This window comes from Anomaloglossus baeobatrachus, chromosome 4, assembly GCF_048569485.1.
Source record: "Anomaloglossus baeobatrachus isolate aAnoBae1 chromosome 4, aAnoBae1.hap1, whole genome shotgun sequence".
Taxonomy (NCBI): domain Eukaryota; kingdom Metazoa; phylum Chordata; class Amphibia; order Anura; family Aromobatidae; genus Anomaloglossus; species Anomaloglossus baeobatrachus.
Window position 1 is genome coordinate 675,918,364 of NC_134356.1, and position 27,892 is coordinate 675,946,255.

General features: G+C 52.0%; 1 protein-coding gene across 2 annotated transcripts in view; it reads right to left on the reverse strand.

The window, feature by feature from the left end:
• Positions 1-27,892, reverse strand: part of GPC2 (glypican 2) — a 140,022-nt gene that overhangs the window by 84,961 nt on the left and 27,169 nt on the right. For both annotated transcript variants that reach the window (XM_075346681.1, XM_075346682.1), the window contains exons 3-6: positions 24,359-24,517; positions 23,711-24,024; positions 22,881-22,961; positions 3,009-3,174 (exon numbers count right to left, since the gene is read on the reverse strand). In XM_075346681.1, the coding sequence (XP_075202796.1) occupies positions 3,009-3,174; positions 22,881-22,961; positions 23,711-24,024; positions 24,359-24,517 (720 nt within the window). The remainder of the gene's footprint in view (positions 1-3,008; positions 3,175-22,880; positions 22,962-23,710; positions 24,025-24,358; positions 24,518-27,892) is intronic.

Sequence of the window (27,892 nt, forward strand, 5' to 3'; positions counted from 1 at the left end):
TCAGCCAATGGCTCGCCAAACAGTCTATCTCTAGATAAAGGCAAACTGGTTAAACATTTTTTGGAACCAGCATCTGCTTTCCAGTCCTTTAACCACAAGGCTCTGCGCAAAACTACCGAATTGGCGGACGCCATTGAGGTGCGACTGGTAGATTCTAGGACCGCATTGATAGCGTAAGACGCAAACGCCGACATCTGCGTGGTAAGGTGCGCCACTTGCGGCACTGCTGGATGTATGATAGCATCCACTTTTGCTAAGCCAGCTGAAATAGCCTGGAGTGCCCATACGGCTGCGAATGCCGGAGCAAACGACGCGCCGATAGCTTCATAGACAGATTTTAACCAAAGGTCCATCTGTCTGTCATTGGCATCTTTAAGTGAAGCGCCATCCTCCACTGCAACTATGGACCTAGCTGCGAGTTTGGAAATCGGGGGGTCTACCTTTGGACACTGTGTCCAGCGCTTGACCACCTCAGGGGGGAAAGGGAAACGCGTATCTTTAGATCGTTTAGAGAAACGCCTTTCTGGGTGAGCGTCGTGCTTCTGGATTGATTCTCTGAAGTCAGCGTGATCCAACAAAGCACTCAATTTACGCTTGGGATAAAGGAAACGAAACTTCTCCTGCTCCGCAGCCGCCTCTTCTGCTGAAGGGGCTGGGGGAGAAATATCCAACAGCCTATTGATGGCTGAGATAAGGTCGTTTACCATGGCATCCCCATCAGGGGTATCCAGGTTGAGAGGGGTTCCAGGAATGGATTCCTGATCACTCTCATCAGACACATCACAGGGAGACTGATTGCGCTGAGACCCTGAGCAGTGTGATGACGTCGAGGGTCTTTCCCAGCGAGCTCGCTTAGGGTGGCTGGGGCTATCATCTGAGTCATAATCCTCGGCCTGTGAAGCCGGGGACCCCCCTGTGGGCTGGATTAATTCCAAGTGAGGGGGACCTGAGGACAGAGGCCTCGCCGTGCCCAAAGACTGAGCCCCATGCATAGATTGCAAGGTTTCAAGGATTTTTGCCATAGAGACAGACATATTATCAGCAAAAACTGCAAAGTCTGTCCCTGTCACCGGGGCAGGACTTACAGGCGTCTCAGCCTGGGTCACTCTCCCTCCTGACTCCGGCTGGCGAAGCAGCACCGGGTCGGAGCATTGCACACAATGGGGGTCATCGGAGCCTGCTGGTAGATTAGCCCGACATGCAGCACACGCAGTATACACAGCCCTAGCCTTGGCAGCCTTGCGTTTTGAGGATGGCATGTTGTTGCTTCCACAGAGGGATCTGGGAGATGCAGCCAGAAACGACCTCACAGTGCAAGAAATACAATATCTCTATAACCTACACAGTACACCGATACACCGTGAGGCACTAGAGGGACCAGCACAGAAAAATCGCTTACCGCCCGCTTAAAAAGCGGGTGTGTGGTCGCCAGATAGCCCCTAGTCCAGGTCTCCCAGAGCCTTGCGTCCTTCCTCCAGCCAGACTGCATGTAATGGCTGCCGGCGTCCTGAGAGAGAAGGGGGGCGGGCCCTGGGCGTTCCTGGCTAAGAGCGGGAAGCCTGCTTCCCTCTGTGCCTAGTGTGAGGGCTGGAGCATGTAAATCAGGCTCCAGCCCTCGTCGCTGCTAGCGAACAGCGTCTCTCCCCTACCCTGAATGACAGGGTGGGGGCGGGAACGAATCGGAGCTGCCGGCGTCCTAGGCCCAAAAAGCCGGGGACTCAATTTATAACCGCCGCCGCCGTAAAAGCGCGGACGGCGGATCCCCGGCGCACCACAAGTCACAGCAGCGCCGCCCGGTCCAGAGGGGGTCGGCGCTGCGTTCCCATACACAAAAAATCCCCCAGTAATCTGTAGGGACACTAACTCCAACGTTGCGGTCCCCGGCGCACTACAACACCCAGCCAGCCCGGAGTGTGTCTGTGCCTGCCGGGGACACAGAGTACCTGTATGATGCAGGGCCTGTCCCTGATCGTACTCCTGCTCCGAATCCATCAGGTTCTAATGGGTCTGTGGATGGAGCCCGGCGTCAGAGCTGAGAGGCCGGCAGGATCCCACTTCCACAGAGCCCTACCAGGGGATGTAGAAGGAAAACAGCATGTCAGGCTCCAGCCCTGTACCAGCAATAGGTACCTCAACCTTACAACACCATCCAGGGGTGAGAAGGGAGCATGCTGGGGACACTATATGTGTCCTCTTTTCTTCCATCCGAAATAGTCAGCAGCTACTGCTGACTAAAATCTGTGGAGCTATGCATGGAATGTCTGACCTCCTTCGCACACAAAGCTAAAACTGGAGAACCCGTGATACCACGGGGGGGGTATAGCCAGAGGGGGAGGGGCCTTGCACTTTTAATGTAGTGCTTTGTGTGGCCTCCAGAGGGCAGTAGCTATACCCCAATCGTCTGGGTCTCCCAATAGAGCGCTGAAGAAAGAAAGATATGTTGTATGTGTATTGATATGACCACTTATTTCCCATGGGAGTCGAACTACTCTAATTAATCACCTTGAACCTGTGCAGTCTTTTCAGATTCCATGTCCGGTTTCATGTCTTTTTAATCACTCTGTCAGTGTCCATTTACTAGAGACAGACTAAGAACTAACTCTGTTCGAAACGCGTCCTCTCACGTTTATTCCTATGAATTCATGATGGAAAATTTTTTTTTAACTTGAACATGAAATAAAGAAAGAATTTAATTTTAACCTATTTTGGACCAGATTGCTGGATATCTACTCTATTTGTACTGTACAATGGTATACAGTATACAATATACAGTACATATGGACAGAAAGTTATCTCCAGAGCGGGTCAGAGCTCGGTGAAAGGACGGAACCGGAAGGGCACACAGTGGGAATTTGCTCTTCTTGCAAAGCATTGCTCTCAAACCAAGTTACTCTTACACCAAGGTTCCACTGTATAAGCTTTTTTATTTATTTTACTTGGGGTAATACAGTATTTAAGAAGAGATTGTCAAATAATGGCAGCTCCTTTACCTGGAAATAAACACTCACCTATCAGGCTGTTCCAGTCAGCGTCCATGTCCGCTTGGTGGGCAAGGCAGCCCTTCATCACATTTAGGCACAGGCCGTGACACGGCAGCAGGCCGGTGTGACCTCTGCACAACGGACAGTACCACATCCGCATAGCGGCTCGGAGACAATCAGGAGGAGGAACTGTCTAGAAAGAGAGGAGAGAGTGAACTATCAGGGCAGAATCGGTGTCATGAATCGAATACCTCCCTACTTTTCAAGAAGCAAAAGAGGCAAAATTGTAGGCCACACAATGTTAGAATAATGTAAAACAACAAATACTGTAAAAATGGATGGAGTCATTCAAAACTACAACTTGTCTCACAAGCTAATGTCAAAATATAAAAGAGTTATGACTCTAGGAACAAGGGGAGGAAAAAATAATCCATAAAAATGAAAATTGGCAACGGGTCAAAGGGGTTGTCCAGGCTTTCGACAAAAATCTGCAGGCAGTGTATGTAACAGCGTGCGGTGCACATGCTTCACGTGACCTCAGGTCTTTCTCTTACCTACATAACCCATATTTGAGCTGCTATTTCGGCCACTTTTGGGCTCTATTTATTTTATATGACTTATGACCATTACAATATTTGTGTGGTTATACAGTTTTTTTGCATTGTGTATTGTACATTTGTAAACTTGATGGTCATTCTGATCTGGCCCCTGGGTGGTATAGATCTCTGAGTTCCACACATAGTTATTTTGTGTTTTTAATCATGACTATTTCATGTTTTTTTTGAGGAATTACAAATAAAGGTTGTTATTTTTATTTGGGCCTTTCGCTTTCATTTTTTTGTAGGTTTTCTTAAACGGTCCAGAAGATAACACCAAAGACCTCATACTATGAGCTCCTCCAAGGTGTGTCCTCTAACTCGCTCATATAATCAGGTCATTGTGCTCCTCCGTGGTCAACAAAAGAAAGAAGGGAATTTTGTTTACTTACCGTAAATTCCTTTTCTTCTAGCTCCTATTGGGAGACCCAGACAATTGGGTGTATAGCTTCTGCCTCCGGAGGCCACACAAAGTATTACACTTTAAAAAGTGTAACCCCTCCCCTCTGCCTATACACCCTCCCGTGCATCACGGGCTCCTCAGTTTTGGTGCAAAAGCAGGAAGGAGGAAAAACTTATAAATTGGTCTAAGGTAAATTCAATCCGAAGGATGTTCGGAGAACTGAACCATGAACCAAAAGAACAATTCAACATGAACAACATGTGTACACAAAAGAACAACCAGCCCGAAGGGCACAGGGGCGGGTGCTGGGTCTCCCAATAGGAGCTAGAAGAAAAGGAATTTACGGTAAGTAAACAAAATTCCCTTCTTCTTTGTCGCTCCATTGGGAGACCCAGACAATTGGGACGTCCAAAAGCAGTCCCTGGGTGGGTAAAAGAATACCTCGATAAAAAAAGAGCCGAAACGGCCCCCTCTTACAGGTGGGCAACCGCCGCCTGAAGGACTCGTCTACCTAGACTGGCGTCTGCTGAAGCATAGGTATGCACCTGATAGAGTTTCGTGAAAGTGTGCAGACTAGACCAGGTAGCTGCCTGACACACCTGCTGAGCCGTAGCCCGGTGCCGCAATGCCCAGGACGCACCCACGGCTCTGGTAGAATGGGCTTTTAGCCCTGAAGGAAGCGGAAGCCCAGAAGAACGGTAGGCTTCAAGAATCGGTTCCTTGATCCACCGAGCCAAGGTTGACTTGGAAGCCTGCGAACTCTTACGCTGGCCAGCGACAAGGACAAGAGCGTATCTGAACGACGCAGGGGCGCCGTGCGAGACACGTAGAACCGGAGTGCTCTCACCAGATCCAAAGAGTGCAAATCCTTTTCACATTGGTGAATTGGATTAGGGCAAAATGAAGGTAAGGAGATATCCTGATTGAGAAGAAAAGGGGATACCACCTTAGGGGGAAATTCCGGGACAGGACGCAGAACCACATTATTCTGGTGAAAAAACAGGAAGGGGGCTTTGCCTGACAGCGCTGCAAGCTCCGACACTCTTCGGAGTGATGTAATCCTGAAGACGCTAGGAGCCAGGACTCAATGGCCACACAGTCAGGTTGAGGGCCACAGAATTCAGATGAAAAAACGGCCCTTGTGACAGCAAGTCTGGGCGGTCTGGAAGTGCCCACGGTTGACCCACCGTGAGATGCCACAGATCCGGGTACCACAATCGCCTCGGCCAATCTGGAGCGACGAGAATGGCGCGACGACAGTCGGACCTGATCTTGCGTAACACTCTGGGCAGCATCGCCAGAGGAGGAAATACATAAGGCAGTCAAAACTGCGACCAATCCTGAACTAATGCGTCCGCCGACAGAGCTCTGTGATCCTGAGACCGTGCCATGAAGGCCGGGACCTTGTTGTTGTGTCGTGACGCCATGAGATCGACGTCCGGCGTTTCCCAGCGGCGACAGATCTCTCGAAACACGTCTGGGTGTAGAGACCATTCCCCCGCGTCCATGCCCTGACGACTGAGAAAATCTGCTTCCCAGTTTTCTACGCCCGGGATGTAAACTGCGGAGATCGTGGAGGCTGTGGCTTCCACCCACTGCAGAATCCGCCTGACTTCCTGGAAGGCCTGACGACTGCGCGTGCCGCCCTGATGGTTGATGTATGCGACGGCAGTGGCGTTGTCCGACTGTATACGGATCTGTCTGCCCTCCAGCCACCGATGGAAGGCCAATAGGGCTAGATACACTGCCCTTATCTCCAGAACATTGATCTGAAGGGAAGACTATCGGAGTCCAGGTTCCCTGAGCCCTGCGGTGGAGAAAAACCACTCCCCACCCTGACAGCCTCGCGTCCGTGGTGACCACAGCCCAGGTTGGGGGTAGGAAGGATCTTCCTTGCGATAGAGAATTGGGACGGAGCCACCACTGAAGAGACGTCTTGGTTGCAAGGGACAGAGAGACGTTCCTGTCGAGGGAAGTCGACCTCCTGTCCCATTTGCGGAGAATGTCCCATTGGAGTGGCCGCAGATGGAATTGTGCGAACGGCACTGCCTCCATCGCTGCCACCATCTTCCCCAGGAAGTGCATGAGGCGCCCCAAGGGGTATGACTGACCCCGAAGAAGAGATTGCACCCCTGCCTGCAGGGAAAGCTGTTTGTCCAGCGGTAGCTTGACTACCGCTGACTGTGTATGAAACTCCATCCCGAGGTAAGTCAGTGATTGGGTCGGTGTCAACTGGGATTTTGGGAAGTTGATTATCCACCCGAACTGCTGGAGAGTCGCCAGAGCGACTGTAAGGCTGTGTTGACACGCCACCCGAGAAGGTGCCCTGACTAGGAGATCGTCTAAGTAGGGAATCACCGAGTGGCCCTGAGAGTGTAGGACCGCCACAACGGATGCCATGACTTTGGTGAACACCCGTGGGGCTGTCGCCAGGCCGAAAGGTAATGCCACGAACTGAAGGTGTTTGTCCCCGATGGCGAAACGCAAGAAGCGTTGATGTTCGGGTGCGATCGGCACATGGAGATAAGCATCCTTGATGTCGATCGATGCTAGGAAGTCTCCTTGTGACATCGAGGCGATGACCGAGCGGAGAGATTCCATCCGAAACCGTCTGGTGCTCACATGTCTGTTCATCAGTTTGAGGTCCAGAACGGGACGGAATGATCCGTCCTTCTTTGGCACCACGAACAAGTTGGAGTAAAAGCCGCGACCATGTTCTTGAAGGGGAACGGGGATCACAACTCCTTCTGTCTTCAGAGCGTCCACTGCCTGAAAAAGTGCGTCGGCCCGAGCGGGGGGCGGAGAGGTTCTGAAGAAACGAGTCTGAGGATGAGAGCTGAACTCTATCCTGTAACCGTGAGACAGAATGTCTCTCACCCATCGGTCTTGAACATGTGGCCACCAGGCGTCGCAAAAGCGGGAGAGCCTGCCACCGACCGAGGATGCGGTTCGGGGATGCCGAGAGTCATGAGGAGGCCGCCTTGGAGGCAGCGCCTCCGGCGGCCTTTTGGGGGCGTGACTTAGACTGACACGCATAGGAGTTCCTCTGGCCTTTCTCCGGCCTGCTGGACGAAGCGGATTGGGACTTGGCGGAGGGACGAAAGGACCGAAACCTCGATTGAATTTTCCGTTGCTGAGGTTTCTTAGGTTTGGACTGGGGTAAGGAGGAGTCCTTTCCCTTGGATTCCTTAATAATCTCATCCAATCGTTCGCCAAACAATCGGTCGCCAGAAAACGGCAAACCGGTTAAGAACCTCTTGGAGGCCGAGTCTGCCTTCCATTCGCGCAGCCACATGGCCCTGCGGACTGCCACAGAATTGGCGGATGCCACCGCTGTACGGCTAGCAGAGTCTAGGACTGCGTTCATGGCGTAGGAAGAAAAAGCTGACGCCTGAGAGGTCAAAGACGCAACCTGCGGAGCAGAATTACGTGTAACCGCATTAATCTCAGCCAGACAAGCTGAGATAGCTTGTAGTGCCCACACGGCTGCAAAGGCCGGGGCAAAAGACGCGCCCGTGGCTTCATAGATGGATTTCACCAGGAGCTCTATTTGTGAAAGTGACTCAGAGAGTTTCTCAGCAAACGCAGCAAACTCTGTCCCTGCCGCCTGGACAGGGGTAGCAGGGGGGTCTACATGAGCCGAGGGGCCCACTAGTGACCGAGGCTCCGGCTGAGCAAGCGAAACAGGGGTCGAGCATTGCTCAAAGTGAGGGTAGGTGGAACCCGCAGGTAACATAGCCGCACAAGAGGTACAGGTTGCAAAAAGAAGGGAATTTTGTTTACTTACCGTAAATTCCTTTTCTTCTAGCTCCAATTGGGAGACCCAGACAATTGGGTGTATAGCTTCTGCCTCCGGAGGCCACACAAAGTATTACACTTAAAAGTGTAAAGCCCCTCCCCTCTGCCTATACACCCCCCGTGCATCACGGGTTCCTCAGTTTTAGTGCAAAAGCAAGAAGGAGGAAAGCTAATAAAGTGGTTTAAAGTAACTTCAATCCGAATAAATTTCGGAGAACTGAAACCATTCAAAATGAACAACATGTGTACACGAAAAAACAACAGCCCGAAGGGAACAGGGGCGGGTGCTGGGTCTCCCAATTGGAGCTAGAAGAAAAGGAATTTACGGTAAGTAAACAAAATTCCCTTCTTCTTTGTCGCTCCATTGGGAGACCCAGACAATTGGGACGTCCAAAAGCTGTCCCTGGGTGGGTAAAATAATACCTCGTAATAGAGCCGTAAAACGGCCCTTTCCTACAGGTGGGCAACCGCCGCCTGCAGGACTCGCCTACCTAGGCTGGCCTCCGCCGAAGCATAGGTATGCACCTGATAGTGTTTGGTGAAAGTGTGCAGGCTCGACCAGGTAGCCGCCTGGCACACCTGCTGAGCCGTAGCCTGGTGCCGCAAAGCCCAGGACGCACCCACGGCTCTGGTAGAATGGGCCTTCAGCCCTGAGGGAACCGGAAGTCCAGAAGAACGGTAGGCTTCCAGAATTGGTTCCTTGATCCACCGAGCCAGGGTGGATTTGGAAGCCTGTGACCCCTTACGCTGACCAGCGACAAGGACAAAGAGTGCCTCCGAGCGGCGCAGGGGCGCCGTACGGGAAATGTAGATTCTGAGCGCTCTCACCAGATCTAACAAATGCAAATCCCTTTCACATTGATGAACTGGATGAGGACAAAAAGAGGGTAAGGAGATATCCTGATTGAGATGAAAGGTGGATACCACCTTAGGAAGAAATTCCGGAACCGGGCGCAGCACCACCTTGTCCTGGTGAAACACCAGGAAAGGAGCCTTGCATGACAGCGCTGCTAGCTCAGACACTCTCCGAAGTGATGTGACTGCTACTAGGAAGACCACTTTCTGCGAAAGGCGAGAAAGAGAAATATCCTCCAACGGCTCGAAAGGTGGCTTCTGAAGGGCCATCAGAACCTTGTTCAGATCCCAGGGTTCTAACGGCCGCCTGTAAGGAGGGACTATGTGACAAACCCCCTGCAGGAACGTGCGTACCTGAGAAAGCCTGGCAAGACGCTTCTGAAAGAACACAGAGAGCGCTGAGACTTGTCCCTTAAGGGAGCCGAGCGACAAACCTTTTTCCAATCCTGATTGAAGAAAGGAAAGAAAAGTGGGCAAGGCAAATGGCCAGGGAGAAAACCCCTGATCAGAGCACCAAGATAAGAATATCTTCCACGTCCTGTGGTAGATCTTGGCAGACGTTGGTTTCCTGGCCTGTCTCATAGTGGCAATGACCTCTTGAGATAACCCTGAAGACGCTAGGATCCAGGACTCAATGGCCACACAGTCAGGTTGAGGGCCGCAGAATTCAGATGGAAAAACGGCCCTTGAGACAGCAAGTCTGGTCGGTCTGGTAGTGCCCACGGTTGGCCCACCGTGAGATGCCACAGATCCGGGTACCACAACCTCCTCGGCCAGTCTGGAGCGACGAGAATGGCGCGGCGGCAGTCTGACCTGATCTTGCGTAACACTCTGGGCAACAGTGCCAGAGGTGGAAACACATAAGGGAGTTGAAACTGCGACCAATCCTGAACTAAGGCGTCTGCCGCCAGAGCTCTGTGATCGTGAGATCGTGCCATGAATGCCGGGACCTTGTTGTTGTGCCGGGACGCCATTAGGTCGACGTCCGGCATCCCCCAGCGGCAACAGATCTCCTGAAACACGTCCGGGTGAAGGGACCATTCCCCTGCGTCCATGCCCTGGCGACTGAGAAAGTCTGCTTCCCAGTTTTCTACGCCCGGGATGTGAACTGCGGATATGGTGGAGGCCATGGCTTCCACCCACATCAAAATCCGCCGGACTTCCTGGAAGGCTTGCCGACTGCGTGTTCCGCCTTGGTGGTTGATGTAAGCCACCGCTGTGGAGTTGTCCGACTGAATTCAGATCTGCTTGCCTTCCAGCCACTGCTGGAACGCTTTTAGGGCAAGATACACTGCCCTGATCTCCAGAACATTGATCTGAAGGGAGGACTCTTGCTGAGTCCACGTACCCTGAGCCCTGTGGTGGAGAAAGACTGCTCCCCACCCTGACAGACTCGCGTCCGTCGTGACCACCGCCCAGGATGGGGGTAGGAAGGATTTCCCCTTCAACAATGAAGTGGGAAGAAGCCACCACCGAAGGGAAGCTTTGGCTGCCTGAGAGAGGGACACGTTCCTGTCGAGGGACGTCGACTTCCTGTCCCATTTGCGTAGGATGTCCCATTGAAGAGGACGCAGGTGAAACTGCGCGAAAGGGACTGCCTCCATTGCTGCGACCATCTTCCCTAGGAAGTGCATGAGGCGCCTCAAGGGGTGTGACTGACCTTGAAGGAGAGATTGCAACCCTGTCTGCAGTGACCGCTGTTTGTTCAGCGGAAACATCACCATCGCTGAGAGGGTATTAAACTCCATGCCAAGATATGTCAGCGATTGGGCCGGTGTCAGATTTGACTTTGGAAAATTGATGATCCACCCGAAACTCTGGAGAGTCTCCAGAGTAGCGTTGAGGCTGTGTTGGCATGCCTCTTGAGAGGGTGCCTTGACAAGCAGATCGTCTAAGTAAGGGATCACCGAGTGTCCCTGAGAGTGGAGGACCGCTACTACTGTAGCCATGACCTTGGTGAAAACCCGTGGGGCTGTCGCCAGGCCGAAAGGCAGTGCCACGAACTGAAGGTGTTCGTCTCCTATGGCGAAGCGCAGGAAGCGCTGATGCTCTGGAGCAATCGGTACGTGGAGATAAGCATCTTTGATATCGATCGATGCAAGGAAATCTCCTTGGGACATTGAGGCGATGACGGAGCGGAGGGATTCCATCCCGAACTGCCTGGTCTTTACGTGTTTGTTGAGCAGTTTTAGGTCCAGGACAGGACGGAAAGACCCGTCCTTCTTTGGAACCACAAACAAGTTGGAGTAAAAACCGTGACCCTGTTGCTGAAGAGGAACCGGGACCACCACTCCTTCTGCCTTCAGAGTGCCTACCGCCTGCAGAAGAGCATCGGCTCGCTCGGGAGGCGGAGATGTTCTGAAGAATCGAGTCGGAGGACGAGAGCTGAACTCTATCCTGTAACCGTGAGACAGAATGTCTCTCACCCAACGGTCTTTTACCTGTGGCAGCCAGGTGTCGCCAAAGCGGGAGAGCCTGCCACCGACCGAGGATGCGGTGTGAGGAGGCCGAAAGTCATGAGGAAGCCGCCTTGGTAGCGGTACCTCCGGCGGTCTTTTTAGGACGTGACTTAGACCGCCATGAATCGGAGTTCCTCTGATCCTTCTGAGGCCTTTTGGATGAGGAGAATTGGGACCTGCCCGCGCCCCGAAAGGACCGAAACCTCGACTGACCCCTCCTCTGTTGGGGTATGTTTGGTTTGGCCTGGGGTAAGGATGTATCCTTTCCCTTGGATTGTTTGATGATTTCATCCAATCGCTCACCAAACAAGCGGTCGCTTGAAAATGGCAAACTGGTTAAGCACTTTTTGGAAGCCGAATCTGCCTTCCATTCCCGTAGCCACAAGGCCCTGCGTATTGCCACCGAATTGGCGGATGCAACCGCCGTACGGCTCGCAGAGTCCAGGACAGCATTAATAGCGTAGGACGCAAATGCCGACGTCTGAGAGGTTAAGGACGCCACTTGCGGCGCAGACATACGTGTGACTGCGTCAATTTGCGCTTGACCCGCTGAGATAGCTTGGAGTGCCCATACGGCTGCGAATGCTGGAGCAAAAGACGCGCCGATAGCTTCATAGATGGATTTCAACCAGAGCTCCATCTGTCTGTCAGTGGCATCTTTGAGTGAAGCCCCATCTTCCACTGCAACTATGGATCTAGCCGCCAGTCTAGAGATTGGAGGATCCACCTTGGGACACTGAGCCCAGCCCTTGACCACGTCAGGGGGGAAGGGATAACGTGTATCCTTAAGGCGCTTGGAAAAACGCTTATCTGGACAAGCTCGGTGTTTCTGGACTGCCTCTCTGAAGTCAGAGTGGTCCAGAAACATACTCGTTGTACGCTTGGGGAACCTGAAACGGAATTTCTCCTGCTGAGAAGCTGACTCCTCCACTGGAGGAGCTGAGGGAGAAATATCCAACATTTGATTGATGGACGCGATAAGATCATTCACTATGGCGTCCCCATCAGGAGTATCTAGGTTGAGAGCGGCCTCAGGATCAGAATCCTGATCAGCTACCTCCGCTTCATCATACAGAGAGTCCTCCCGCTGAGACCCTGAACAATGTGATGATGTCGAGGGAATTTCCCAGCGAGCTCGCTTAGGCGGTCTGGGGCTGCGGTCCGTGTCAGAGACCTCACCCTGGGATCTATGAGACACCCCGGGAGCACATTGTTGTTCCAACTGAGGGGGACCAGGGTGCAATGATTCAACAGTGCCCATGGTCTGAGATACCGGTCTGGACTGCAAGGCTTCTAGTATCCTAGCCATAGTCTCAGAAAGTCTATCAGTAAAAACTGCAAACTCCCTGGGCCACCCTTAGCAGAGGCTCCGGCTGAGAAAGTGCCACAGGGGCCGAGCATTGCACACAATGAGGGTCGGTGGCACCTGCCGGTAGTATAGCCGTACATGCGGCGCAGGCTGCTTTGGCACCCTTGCTTTTTGCGGACGACATGCTGTTGTCTCCTCTGAGCAATCCAGGAGGGTATATAGCCAAAAATCAACCGTGCGACCATACAGTGTAAAGTATAGCCTATAAGCATATAAATCTATATGTACACTACTGCACTAGTGGGGCCAGCACCTCAGGTGCTGCTTACCGCCCGCTCAAAGCGGTTGTGTGATCACCAGAATCCCTGCCTGGGTCTCCCAGAGCTTGTCTCCCCTCTCCAGCGTCAGAAGAGCTGACAGGAATGGCTGCCGGCGTCCTGTGGAGAGGAGGGGGCCGTGGGCGTGCCCTAGAAAGTGCGGGAATCTGGCGTCCCACTGTGCTCAGTGAGGGGGGTGGAGTATGCAAAGCATGTTCCAGCCCTCAGCGCTGACGTCCTGTGCAGCGTCCCGCCCTTCCCCTGACTGGCAGGCCTGGGGGCGGGAAAAAAGTGAGACTAGGCCGCAAAAGCCGGGGACTAAAGTTATAAGCGCGGCCGGCGTATAAGCGCGGTCGGCGCGGTAGTCCCCGGCGCACTAACACTCCCAGCCGCGCTGCAGTGTGAAATGGCAGCGCGCGGTCAGCGCGGTAGTCCCCAATAAACTAACACACCCAGCCACGCTGCAGTGTGTGATGGCACAAGCGCGGTCAGCGCTGCGGTCAACGGCGCACTAACACACCCAGCAATGCTGCAGTGTTTCTGTGCGCGGTCCCCACGGGGACACAGAGTACCTCAAAGTAGCAGGGCCTTGTCCCTGACGATACTCGGCTCCTTGTCCAGCAGAGTCCCCAGGGGCTGCGGATGGAGCACGGTCTCAGTGCCTGGAGACCGATTAGGATCCCACTTCACCCAGAGCCCTAAAGGGATGGGGAAGGAAAACAGCATGTGGGCTCCAGCCTCCGTACCCGCAATGGATACCTCAACCTTAACAACACCGCCGACAAGAGTGGGGTGAGAAGGGAGCATGCCGGGGGCCCTGTTATGGGCCCTCTTTTCTTCCATCCGACATAGTCAGCAGCTGCTGCTGACTAAGATGTGGAGCTATGCGTGCATGTCAGCCTCCTTCGCACAAAGCATGTAAACTGAGGAACCCGTGATGCACGGGGGGTGTATAGGCAGAGGGGAGGGGCTTTACACTTTTAAGTGTAATACTTTGTGTGGCCTCCGGAGGCAGAAGCTATACACCCAATTGTCTGGGTCTCCCAATGGAGCGACAAAGAAAACCCTGTGCCTTAGCACCTTTGCTCCTTGTGGACGACATGCTGTTGTCTCCTAGGAGAGTGATCACTGAGGGTATATGGGAAGGGGTATACAGCCCGACCGAACAGAAATATGTATATAAATACGTATCTATTCCGGCACCCTGTGGGGGAGCACCGGGTGACCGGTGTGGCTGACCGACCGCTAAAAAGCGGAGTGTGTGTCCTCCAGATTCCCTGCCTTAGGTCTCCCAGAGCTGCAGAGCTCTTCTCAGATAATCCTCCACCGGCAGAATGCCAAAAACATGGCTGCCGGAGCTCTCAGGGGAGGAGTGGAGCCGTGGGCGGTGCTAGAAAAGTGCGGGAATCTGGGGTCCCCACAGTGATCAGTGAGGGGGGAGGAAACATACAGGATGCTCCGGCCCTCACAGCCGACGTCAGGCCGGCCGTCCCGCCCTTACCCCTGACAGGCAGGCCCGGGGGCGGGATTTTTGCTACTAGGCCGCGATGAAGCCGGGGACTAAATTTAAGACCGCGGCCGACAAGCAGGCGCGGTCGGCGCGGAAGTCCGCCAGTCTTCACAAATCAGCAGCTGCTGCAGCGTCCGGGAAGAAGGCGCTCCATGCACAATCCCCATGGGGACACAGAGTACCTTATAGATGCAGGGCCCGGTCCCTGAGGATGGATAGACTCCTGTCCAGCAGATTCCCACAGGGGCTGCGGAGGGAGTCCGGTCCCAGTGAATGGATGACCGGTCAGGATCCCACTTCTCCCAGAGCCACTAAGGGATGGTGAAGGAAAACGGCATGAGGCTCCGGCCTTTGTACCCGCAATGGGTACCTCAACCTTAACAGCACCGCCGACATAGTGGGGTGAGAAGGGAACATGCCGGGGGCCCCGTGGGGGCCCTCTTTTCTTCCAACCGACATAACTAAGTTGAGAATGCATGAGTGGATGTGTGCCTCCTTCCACACAAAGCATAAAACTGAGGAGCCCGTGATGCACGGGAGGGTGTATAGGCAGAGGGGAGGGGTTACACTTTTAAAGTGTAATACTTTGTGTGGCCTCCAGAGGCAGAAGCTATACACTCAATTGTCTGGGTCTCCCAATGGAGCGACAAAGAGAAGGGAATTTTGTTACTTACCGTAAATTCCTTTTCTTCTAGCTCTTATTGGGAGACCCAGACGATTGGGGTATAGCTACTGCCCTCCGGAGGCCACACAAAGCACTACACCAAAAGTGCAAGGCCCCTCCCCTTCTGGCTATACCCCCCCGTGGTATCACGGGTACTCCAGTTTTAGTGCCAAAGCAAGAAGGAGGAAGCCAACAACTGGTTTAAACAAATTAACTCCGAGTAACATCGGAGAACTGAAAAACCGTTCAACATGAACAACATGTGTACCCGCAAACAGCAAAAACAATCCCGAAGGACAACAGGGCGGGTGCTGGGTCTCCCAATAAGAGCTAGAAGAAAAGGAATTTACGGTAAGTAACAAAATTCCCTTCTTCTTCAGCGCTCTATTGGGAGACCCAGACGATTGGGACGTCCAAAAGCTGTCCCTGGGTGGGTAAAGAAATACCTCATGTTAGAGCTGCAAAACAGCCCCCCCCTACGGGGATGTCACTGCCGCCTGCAGGACTCTTCTACCTAAGCTGGCATCCGCCGAAGCAAAGGTATGCACCTGATAATGCTTGGTGAAAGTGTGCAGACTCGACCAGGTAGCTGCCTGACACACCTGTTGAGCCGAAGCCTGGTGCCGTAATGCCCAGGACGCACCCACGGCTCTGGTTGAGTGGGCTTTTAGCCCTGAAGGAACCGGAAGCCCAGCAGAACGGTAGGCCTCTATAATTGGTTCTTTGATCCATCGAGCCAAGGTGGCTTTAGAAGCCTGCAACCCCTTGCGCGGACCGGCGACAAGGACAAAAAGTGCATCGGAACGGCGCATGGGCGCCGTGCGGGAAATGTAGATCCTGAGTGCTCTCACCAGATCTAGCAAACGCAAGTCCTTTTCATACCGGTGAACCGGATGAGGATAAAAGGAAGGCAAGGATATATCCTGATTAAGATGAAACGAGGATACGACCTTAGGGAGAAACTCCGGAATGGGGCGCAGCACTACCTTGTCCTGGTGGAACACCAAGAAGGGAGCCTTGGATGACAGAGCTGCCAGCTCAGACACTCGCCGAAGCGATGTGATCGCAACAAGAAACGCCACTTTCTGTGACAGGCGAGAAAAAGAAACTTCTTTGAGAGGCTCGAAAGGCGGCTTCTGGAGAGCCACTAGTACTCTGTTCAGATCCCATGGATCCAACGGCCGCTTGTACGGGGGCACAATATGACAGACCCCCTGCAGGAACGTGCGCACCTTAGGAAGACGTGCTAGACGCTTCTGAAAAAACACGGATAGTGCCGAGACTTGCCCTTTAAGGGAGCTGAGCGACAAGCCCTTTTCCAACCCTGATTGCAGGAAAGACAGAAAAGTGGGCAATGCAAATGGCCAGGGAGACACTCCCTGAGCAGAGCACCAGGTTAAGAAAATCTTCCACGTTCTGTGGTAGATCTTAGCAGAAGTTGACTTCCTAGCTTGTCTCATTGTGGCTACCACTCCCTGGGATAAGCCTGTTGACGATAGGATCCAGGACTCAATGGCCACACAGTCAGGTTCAGGGCCGCAGAATTCTGATGGAAAAACGGCCCTTGAGACAGCAGGTCTGGACGGTCTGGAAGTGACCACGGTCGGCCGACCGTGAGATGCCACAGATCCGGATACCACGATCTCCTCGGCCAGTCTGGGGCGACGAGTATGATGCGGCTGCAATCGGATCTGATCTTGCGTAATACTCTGGGCAAGAGTGCCAGAGGCGGGAATACATATGGGAGGCGGAACTGCGACCAATCTTGCACCAAGGCGTCTGCCGCCAGAGCTCTTTGATCGCGCGACCGCGCCATGAATGCCGGGACCTTGTTGTTGTGCCGAGACGCCATTAGGTCGACGTCCGGCACCCCCCAGCGGCGACAGATTTCTTGAAACACGTCCGGGTGAAGGGACCATTCCCCTGCGTCCATACCCTGGCGACTGAGGAAGTCTGCTTCCCAGTTTTCTACGCCTGGGATGTGAACCGCGGAGATGGTGGATGCTGTGTCCTCCACCCAATTCAGAATGCGCCGGACTTCCTGAAAGGCTTGCCGGCTGCGCGTCCCTCCTTGGTGGTTGATGTATGCCACCGCTGTGGAGTTGTCCGACTGGATTCGGATCTGCTTTCCTTCCAGCCACTGTTGAAAGGCTAGTAGGGCAAGATACACTGCCCTGATTTCCAGAACATTGATCTGAAGGGTGGACTCTTGCGGAGTCCACGTCCCCTGAGCCCTGTGGTGTAGAAACACTGCTCCCCACCCCGACAGACTCGCATCTGTCGTGACCACTGCCCAGGATGGGGGCAGGAAGGATCTTCCCTGAGACAATGAGGTGGGAAGGAGCCACCATTGTAGAGAGTCCTTGGCCGTCTGGGAAAGAGAGACTTTCCTGTCTAGGGAAGTCGTCTTCCCGTCCCATTGGCGGAGAATGTCCCATTGAAGTGGACGCAGATGAAACTGCGCAAAGGGAACTGCTTCCATGGCTGCCACCATCTTCCCTAGGAAGTGCATGAGGCGCCGTAAGGGGTGCGACTGGCCCTGAAGGAGAGATTGCACCCCTGTCTGTAGGGACCGCTGCTTGTTTAGCGGAAGCTTCACTCTCGCTGCTCGAGTATGGAACTCCATGCCAAGATACGTTAGTGACTGTGTCGGTGACAGATTTGACTTTGGAAAGTTGATGATCCATCCAAAAGTCTGGAGAGTCTCCAGCGTAGCCTGTAGACTGAGTTGGCATGCCTCTTGAGAGGGTGCCTTGACAAGTAGATCGTCTAGGTAAGGGATCACCGAGTGTCCCTGAGAGTGCAAGACTGCTACCACCGCCGCCATGACCTTGGTGAAGACCCGGGGGGCTGTCGCCAGACCGAATGGCAGAGCTGCGAACTGAAGATGGTCGTCTCCTATCACAAAACGTAGAAAACGTTGATGTTCTGTAGCAATTGGCACGTGGAGATAAGCATCTTTGATGTCTATTGAGGCAAGGAAGTCTCCTTGAGACATTGAGGCAATGACAGAACGGAGGGTTTCCATCCGGAACCGTCTGGCGTGCACATGTTTGTTGAGCAGTCTTAGGTCCAGAACAGGACGGAACGAGCCGTCCTTTTTTGGCACCACAAAGAGTTTGGAGTAAAACCCTCTCCCTTGTTCCTGAGACGGTACAGGAACCAGTACTCCTTCCGCTCTTAGGGAGTCCACCGCCTGCCGCAGGACATCTACACGGTCTGGATGTGGGGAGGTTCTGAAGAACCGAGCTGGAGGACGAGAACTGAACTCGATTCTGTACCCGCGCGACAAAATGTCTGTCACCCACCGGTCTTTGACCTGTGACATCCAAGTGTCGTAAAAGCGGGAGAGCCTGCCCCCGACCGGAGATGCGGAGGGGGGAAGCTGGAAGTCATGAGGTAGCCGCTTTGGAAGCGGTTCCTCCATTTGCTTTCTTGGGGCGTGAGTGAGCCCGCCAGGAATCTGAGTTTCTTTGCGTCCTCTGAGTCCCTTTGGACGAGGAGAATTGTGTTTTGCCCGAACCTCGAAAGGACTGAAACTTCTGCTGCCACTTTCTCTGCTGAGGTTTGCTTGATCTGGGCTGGGGTAAGGAAGAGTCTTTACCCTTGGACTGTTTAATGATGTCAGCCAATGGCTCGCCAAACAGTCTATCTCTAGATAAAGGCAAGCTGGTTAAACATTTTTTGGAACCAGCATCTGCTTTCCAGTCCTTTAACCACAATGCCCTGCGCAAAACTACCGAATTGGCAGACGCCATTGAGGTGCGGCTGGTAGATTCTAGGACCGCATTGATAGCGTAAGAGGCAAACGCAGACATCTGCGAGGTAAGGGACGCCACTTGCGGCACCGCTGGATGTATGATAGCATCCACTTTTGCTAAACCAGCTGAAATAGCTTGGAGTGCCCATACGGCTGCGAATGCTGGAGCAAACGACGCGCCGATAGCTTCATAGACAGATTTTAACCAAAGGTCCATCTGTCTGTCATTGGCATCCTTAAGTGAAGCGCCATCCTCCACTGCAACTATGGATCTAGCTGCAAGCTTGGAAATCGGGGGGTCCACCTTTGGACACTGGGTCCAGCGCTTGACCACATCAGGGGGGAAAGGATAACGTGTATCCTTAGAACGTTTAGAGAAACGCTTTTCTGGATGAGCGTCGTGTTTCTGGATTGATTCTCTGAAGTCAGAGTGATCCAACAGAGCACTTAATTTACGCTTGGGATAGAGGAAACGAAACTTCTCCTGCTCTGCCGCTGCCTCTTCTGCTGAAGGGGCTGGGGGAGAAATATCTAACAGCCTATTGATGGCTGAGATAAGATCGTTTACCATGGCGTCCCCATCCGGGGTATCCAGATTGAGAGGGGTTCCAGGATTAGACTCCTGATCACTCTCTTCAGACACATCACAGGGAGACTGATTGCGCTGAGACCCTGAGCAGTGTGATGACGTTGAGGGTCTTTCCCAGCGAGCCCGCTTGGGGTGGCTGGGGCAATCATCTGAGTCATTATACTCATCCTGAGAAGCCGGGGACCCCCTTGCAGTCTGGATTAAATCCAACTGCGGAGGATTAGAGGACATAGACCTCGCCGTGTCCATAGACTGAGCCCCAGGCATGGATTGCAAAGTTTCCAGGATTTTTGCCATAGTCACAGACATATTAACCGCAAAAACTGCAAAGTCTGTCCCTGACACCGGGGCAGGACTTACAGGCGTCTCAGCCTGGGTCACTATCTCTCCTGACTCCGGCTGGCGAAGCAGCACCGGATCTGAGCATTGCACACAATGGGGGTCCTTGGAGCCTGCTGGTAGAGCAGCCCCACATGCAGCACACGCAGTGCACACAGCCCTAGCCTTGGCAGCTTTGTGTCTTGTGGATGACATGTTGCTGCCTCCTCAGAGCGATCTGGGGTATTCAGCCAGGAAGCGACCTCACAGTGCAAGAAATCAATAAATATCTATGTCCAGTGACACAGTACACTAATACACAGTAAGGCACTAGAGGGGCCAGCTGAAAAGCCGCTTACCGCCCGCTTAAGAGCGGGTGTGTGGTCTCCCAAAGCCCCTCAGTCTAGGTCTCCCAGAGCCTTGCGTCCTTCCTCCAGCCAGACATGCATGTAATGGCTGCCGGCGTCCTGAGAGAGGAAGGGGGGCGGGCCCTGGGCGTTCCTGACCAAGAGCGGGAAGCCTGCTTCCCTCTGTGCCTAGTGAGAGGGCTGGAGCATGTAAATCAGGCTCCAGCCCTCCTCGCTGCCGTGAAACAGCGTCTCTCCCCTACCCTGATTGACAGGGTGGGGGCGGGAACGATCGGAGCTGCCGGCGTCCTAGGCCCAAAAGCCGGGGACTAGAGTTATAAACGCCGCCGCCGTAAAAGCGCGGTCGGCGTATCCCCGGCGCACCACAAGTCACAGCAGCGCCGCCCGGTCCAGTGAGGGTCGGCGCTGCGTTCCCAGAACACAAAGTCCCCCAGATAACTGTAGGAACACCAGCTCAGTGTACGGTCCCCGGCGCACTACAACACCCAGCCAGCCCGGGGTGTGTCTGTGCCTGCCGGGGACACAGAGTACCTGTATGATGCAGGGCCCGGTCCCTGATGGTACTCCTGCTCCGAATCCATCAGGTTCTATGGGTCTGTGGATGGAGCCCGGCGTCAGAGCTTTGAGGCCGGCAGGATCCCACTTCCACAGAGCCCCCAAGGGGATGTGGAAGGAAAACAGCATGTGAGGCTCCAGCCCTGTACCAGCAATAGGTACCTCAACCTTACAACACCATCCAGGGGTGAGAAGGGAGCATGCTGGGGGCCCTATATGGGCCCTCTTTTCTTCCATCCGAACTAGTCAGCAGCTACTGCTGACTAAAATCTGTGGAGCTATGCATGGAATGTCTGACCTCCTTCGCACACAAAGCTAAAACTGGAGTACCCGTGATACCACGGGGGGGTATAGCCAGAAGGGGAGGGGCCTTGCACTTTTGGTGTAGTGCTTTGTGTGGCCTCCGGAGGGCAGTAGCTATACCCCAATCGTCTGGGTCTCCCAATAGAGCGCTGAAGAAAAGTACTTTTTTTTTCTTCAAACTTTGTCAGCTGCCCTGTCAGCTGATGGTTCACAAAACTGAGATTTAGGGAGATCGATAACACAGTTGGGACCTGTCCATATAACATAGTGAAGGCCATGCAAACAGCCCCTGATTAGTGATGGGCAAACACATCGGATTTAGATGCGATTTTCTGCCAGGAGATGCAGGTTTCATTGAACTGAATGAGTTCACCTGAGGTGAGGTCACTGAGTTCAATGAGGTCACCTGAGGTCAGGTTACCTGCAGTCACAGGTGGGGGACCCTGGGAACCTCCAGCTGTGACTTCAGATAATCTGAGTGATATCACTGCTCTCAGCTGCGGCTCAGTCAGTCTCTGCCTCAAGCTGCAGTGTGCGGTCATATTCTGCAATGTGCCCGCGAGCTGTGACTTCAGTATGTAGCCGAGCCGGGATCATCGTAGGACCTCATGTGCATTACGTCAGCATTGGGTGTTTGGGGTTAATAAATTGGAGAAAGATGGTGAGGTTTTTATATTTTATTTCAAATAAAGGATTTTTTCGGTGTTAGTGTTTATTTCTCTTCACTTACAGCATCAGTAATGAGAGGTCTCATAGGCACCTTCCATTACTAATCTAGGTCTTAGTGGCAGCTGTGAGCTGTCATTAAGCTCTTATATTAACCCAATTGCGAAATAAACTGTGGAAAGAAAAAGCGCAATAGGGTCTTACCCGGTATATATCCGGGAAAAAATTAAAGGGAATGCACTCACCTTCAGTAGTTGTGACAGTCACAACTACTATAAAAGCTTATTTTGTAGAGATGAAGTCTGCTGCAGCCCCCGTGGTTGATAACAGAGAACAATAGAGAAGGGGTTTTATGCCGCGCTGTTCATCAGGAAGGAGGACAAAGAGATGGTCAATGTTCCTTTATTGTAGCTTGTTGTCTACGCGTTTCAGGAGCTCTGCTCCCTTCATCAGGACATACAGTACAAAAAAAACATATCAATAGATTAGATATGTTTTTTTTGTACTGTATGTCCTGATGAAGGGAGCAGAGCTCCTGAAACGCGTAGACAACAAGCTACAATAAAGGAACATTGACCATCTCTTTGTCCTCTTTCCTGATGAACAGCGCGGCATAAAACCCCTTCTCTATTGTTCTCTGTTATTAACCCAATTGCCACAGCAACAGGGCAATTGGGAGGAGCCAGGTAAAGTTCTGGGATTGTCACATCTAATGGATGCGACAATTCTGGGTGGCTGCTATATTTTTAGGCTGTGGAGCCTATAACCATGAGCCTCCCCAGCCTGAGAATACCAGCCCTCAGCTGTCGGCTTTATCATGGCTGGGTATCAAAATAGAGAGATCCGCATACCGTTATTTAAATTACTTAAATAATAATAAAAAAAAAAAAAAAAAAGCTTCATAGGTTCCGTTATTTTGATACACAGCCAAGATAAGCGCATATGGGGGACCCTACACCTATTTATTTATTTTTACACCACTATAGGGACAAAGACAGAGTGTGTGATTCCAACCAAATGACAGACATTGTCACACGGGGTGGAGGCGTGGTCTGACTGCAACCAATCACAGATGCCAAGATTGACAGTGGGTAGGGGAAGCAGTAGATATGTATGAGGGTTAATCAGCAGACCCAGAAGTAGTGTTCTACTTCCTTGATAAGTACACCTGTCCTGTGCTAATCCCCCTAGCCCTTTCTACCACCATTTTACAGCACAATGTTTGGGTCCCCATAGATCTATGTAAGGTTCTGAATCCGGGCAGATGTTCGGGTTCAAGTCTGGTCCCGAATCAGATTTATTTTAAAGTCCGTCCAGACCCGCCGAACCCAAATATCTGTGGGTTTGCCCAACTCTATCCCTGATCTCTTGGCTTTCTGACCCGTGTGTGAGAACAGGAGCAGTCTGGTATAATCACCCGCTGTTGTACCTTGGTTGCTCTGCTGATGATGTCACTTGCCGTTGCCAGTCCTTGAACCAGTGTCCTGGCTGCTCCCAGTGCTCGTGTAACCTGGAGAGGATGGAACAATGATAACTGTAGTAACTGCCCATGGAAGTGTCCTTACATAGAAGGTTATTCCCATCTCAGACATTTACAGTATATTCACACTTTGATGGACGTGATACCCGCTCCCGTCTTGTGAACAGGACCCCGTTCTGTGCTGCTGTGAATGGAAAGGTGGTTGTCTGTCTCCGTTCACTTTTATGGGAGTTGTGAAATTAGCAGTGCACTCACTATTTTCAGACCTCCCATAGAAGTGAACGTAGAAATTTGTGACTGCTAGGCCTTTAACTGTGATCAGCACTAGACAAGACTGAATGTTTGGGATAGCAGACCACAACTATTAGACATTTACATAAGGCCACAAATGTCTGGGATGAGAATACTCCTTTATGGCCAATTATGGAAACGAAGACGGAAGACCTGAGACCTTTATTAGGTCCTTGGCCAAGATGACAACCCATCAGCCATCATGTAAATGTGTCATTCGGGGGGCAAGTGAGGTGGTGGTGACACATGGGCCTCCCGTTGTCTGACCGTTTACACGCTTCGGTTTATATTAATGGTGGCATTTAAGGGGTTAAACTGTCGCACTTGACATCTGCCAACAATGGAAAGTGGTTACGGAGACACCAGGTAGAATAAGATTCTGTGATTAACTGAGATGCCCAATGATTGGCTGTAATTTGTATCAAGTGTGTAATTTCCCTAGAGTACACCCACAGGGGAAATTAAGTATTATTAGTGTTGCATCAAACCTGTATCTGAAGCTTCCGTGGGATGTCTCCGAAAGGCCGCAGTACCTCGGCTCTCCGAGCGGCGCACTCCATATAGTCTGCGCTCAGCTCGTAATGGGGAAGCAGCAACCGCAATGTACGCTCCAAAAGCGCAGCCCAAAACTCGGAGAGAGCATCAACCAGCCGGGTCGCTCCTCCTCCCATGTAATAAGCTCGCAGCTCCGAGAAGAGAGTGCTGAAGAGAGCGGCATTCTGTGAGTACACATGTCCATAAGTGAGCGCAAACATGGCTGCGAGAGAATTCTCGGAAGAGTCAAGGAGTGCGAGGAAAAATTCTGCAAAAACAAAGGGGGAAAGTAATAATGAGCAGGAAACAGATCACACGGGGCATCCAAACGGCAGGAATTGTGATTCTGGGGGTATTTCCAGCAAAATCTGTGTGGTACGTTGGGACTTTGACATTTGCACTGAACTCAAGGAGGAATATCCCCAACTGATCGGTATGAGAAGTCAGCATGTTAGTGTGAATGTGTTTTGGTAAAATTACATTAATTCTGCAACATGTAAAGTGTAATGCAATCCACTAATATTATTGCCTAATGTTCCCAAAAATACAAAATAGAACAGAGTGGAGGGGGGTTACATGTTGCAAGCTCTGGGGACACTCACCCTGGAAGCGCCTCCTCGCCTTGGTTAACACTCCGGTGGGATAGCTGACGGTCTCGTTGACAATTCGAGCTAGATCCCTGACGCTCTCCTCACTCAGCCGCTGCTCGGTCTCACTAGGACAACACGTGTACTCCTGAGGACATATCCGAAGATGTTCCCCTGCATAACAGCAAAAGTAAAATACATAATCATGTATAACATATATTAAATCATACACTTCTCCCCTTACGGGGGTTAGCCAGCTGTGAAATAGTTGATAGATAGCTAGGTATTTTCCCCACACCTAGTCTCACCCTCCATGACTCCAATGAGCTACTACTGCTTTGGGATCCACTCTGGCACCAAATCTCGTCCTACATGACATCAATGAGCTGCTACCGCTCTCGGATCGACCCTGGCACCAGGTCTCGCCCTACATCATCTCAATGAGCTACTACCGCTCTGGGATCCACCCTGGCACCAGGTCTCGCCCTACATCATCTCAATGAGCTACTACCGCTCTGGGATCCACCCTGGCACCAGGTCTCGCCCTACATGACATCAATGAGCTACTACCACTTTGGGATCCACCCTGGCACCAGGTCTCGTCCTACATGACATCAATGAGCTACTACCGCTCTGAGATCTACCCTGGCACCAGGTCTCGTCCTACATGACATCAATGAGCTACTACCGCTCTGAGATCTACCCTGGCACCAGGTCTCGTCCTACATGACATCAATGAGCTACTACCGCTCTGGGATCCACCCTGGCACCAGGTCTCGCCCTACATGACATCAATGAGCTACTATCGCTCTGGGATCCACCCTGGCACCAGGTCTCGCCCTACATGACATCAATGAGCTATTACAGCTCTGGGATCCATCCTGGCACCAGATCTCGTCCTACATGACATCAATGAGCTACTACCGCTCTGGGATCCACCCTGGCACCAGGTCTCGCCCTACATTATATCAATGAGCTACTACCGCTCTGGGATCCACCCTGGCACCAGGTCTCGCCCTACATGACATCAATGAGCTACTACCGCTCTGGGATCAACCCTGGCACTAGGTCTCGTCCTACATGACATCAATGAGCTACTACCGCTTTGGGATCCACCCTGGCACCAGGTCTCGTCCTACATGACATCAATGAGCTACTACCGCTCTGGGATCCACCCTGGCACCAGGTCTCGTCCTACATGACATCAATGAGCTACCACCGCTCTGGGATCCACCCTGGCACCAGGTCTCGTCCTACATGACATCAATGAGCTAGTACCGCTCTGGGATCTACCCTGGCACCAGGTCTCGCCCTACAAGACATCATTGAGCTGCTACTGCTCTGGAATTCTCCCCGGCACCAGGTTTTACCCTACATAACATCTGTCACGGGGTGCTTCTCCGATATCACACAATCAACAGAGCGAAAGATGGATGAATAATCCAAAAATCCTTTATTTCAAGCAATATCAGATGGTCCATAAAAATAATCCACCACAGAGAGGGTAAAGTAGTCCAGGAACACAGATACAGTCCAGTAAGCAAAAATTGTCCAGGCCTCAGCTTCTCCCACAAAGGATGAATCTTCCTGCTTCTCTCTTGACGTTCTCAGACAGACTGAATAATTTCCCAAACAAAGTTTAGGTGGATCCCAGATTGGGAGAAGGGAGAAGGAGACTCTGGGAGAGGACAGTGAGTCCATTCATAAGGGGTCCTAGACCTGTTTGATGAGGGTCTTTTGGACTACGCCGAATATGAGGACAAACTGACCGTCTGAGAAACAAGACACCAGGAATTGGGTGAGATTGTTCCCTTTCAGACAATACCAGGTTAACAACTCGAATCTCTGCATTCCTGGATATTGTTTATTTTTTCTAACCGGATGTGAGGAACATTGTCTTTGTGACCGAACGTATGTGGGTAATATGGTCACTAAAAAAGCTACCTCCTATTAGCAACTGGAGGATACTATTGGATGTGATTAACACCACTGTCGTTTTTGTGAACAGGGTTTGAGTGAGCAGTTGTGTGAAAAATCTTGACCATCTCGGTTGAATATATACATATATCTGCCAGCACCAATTGCTATTGAGGTGTTTTTGCATCTTCACAGGTTATGCTGGTCCCCCCCATTGTATTGGAGGATTTTTAGCAATTGATTTAATCCCTGAGTTGATTTTTTTATGCATAGGCAAGGTGATCCTTCCCTATTTTTAGAGGAACTAATAAAAGTTATATTTTAGGTATTATTGCTGTATTTCAGGTCCTTCTAATTTATATACCATACCAGTGGCTGCATTATATTTGGATCCCAGACCCCCCTACACCAGACTTAGAGACAAAAGCCCGGCAGGGGATGATTTAATTAACTTAACAGGACAATGTAAACAGAATGGACAGAGTACCATGCCCAAAATACAAACCCACACAAAACAACATACAACCCCCCATACTCCACCATCACAACCTCTCCCTCCTTCTTAAGAAGTGACTGCACCATGAGGTCTACACAGACCTCTGGCCATCTCACTTAAGTCAATGTTGCTCAGCTGTGGATAGTACCTTCTACAGTGGTAACGTTGTAAGGACAAGCTTCCCTTTGTGTCCTCCTTCACTCAAATTGTGCCTCATGCACCCACAAATCGGCATTGTAGATCTCCCACATCATTTCCTAGGAGAATATCTGCAGGCAGGCCGCTTATAACCCCAACCACGCATTGTTTGACCCCAAAGCCAAAGTCCAGATCTACAGTCGCCTTTGGGATATTCCTCCTTTGTCCTCCAGCCAATTCAATAGCAATCCCTGGTCCATGATGTATCGCCTCTGGCCGAACCACTCGGGAATCAGCTATTGTGAGAAATGCCCCAGAGTCACAAAATCTAATAACTCTCTGTCCATTTAGCACAACCTCCTGTAAGTGCTTACTTTGATGGTAAGAAGAACTCGGGGTTATGGCTCGCACCCCATAAACCCCTAGTGGCCAACTATGAGAGTCATTAGGCAAGTCAACTTGAAGGGGTGAGAACTCTTCCCCCATTGTATTTGGCTGTAGAGAATGAACAGGTCGATTTGGTGTAAGGTCATTCCTCAATCGACCAACAGGGCAAGTGTTTTGCAGATGCCCAGGCTGTCCACATCGATAACATCTTTTCTGCGTCATACTCCTTCCAATCTGCATTCTGGACAAGGCAAGAAGAGAAAACCTGGTGACAAAGGCTGGAGGCCATACACTCCAACAGAGGCATCTATGGTGCAGGGGTCAGCGGTACATTCCAGTGGAAGTGGTTGTACCTCTTCCTCAGGCTGGATGGACTGCACAAAATGCATAGGACGAGGTGAAGGTGCATGGGGGTCCCTCTGAGTCCTTGTGGGACAACTGGATTGCAGGTGCCCAGGTTCCCCGCACCCATAACATCTCCTCTCTGTGATCCCCCCTGGGCGTGGTCAGAACTGTTGGGTCCCAGAATTCGGGGCCATGGTTGTCATTGGCCTGCAGCTGCGTGGAGGGGCGGATATAACTGGAGAGGGCTAGGGCGCAGGAGCAGACTG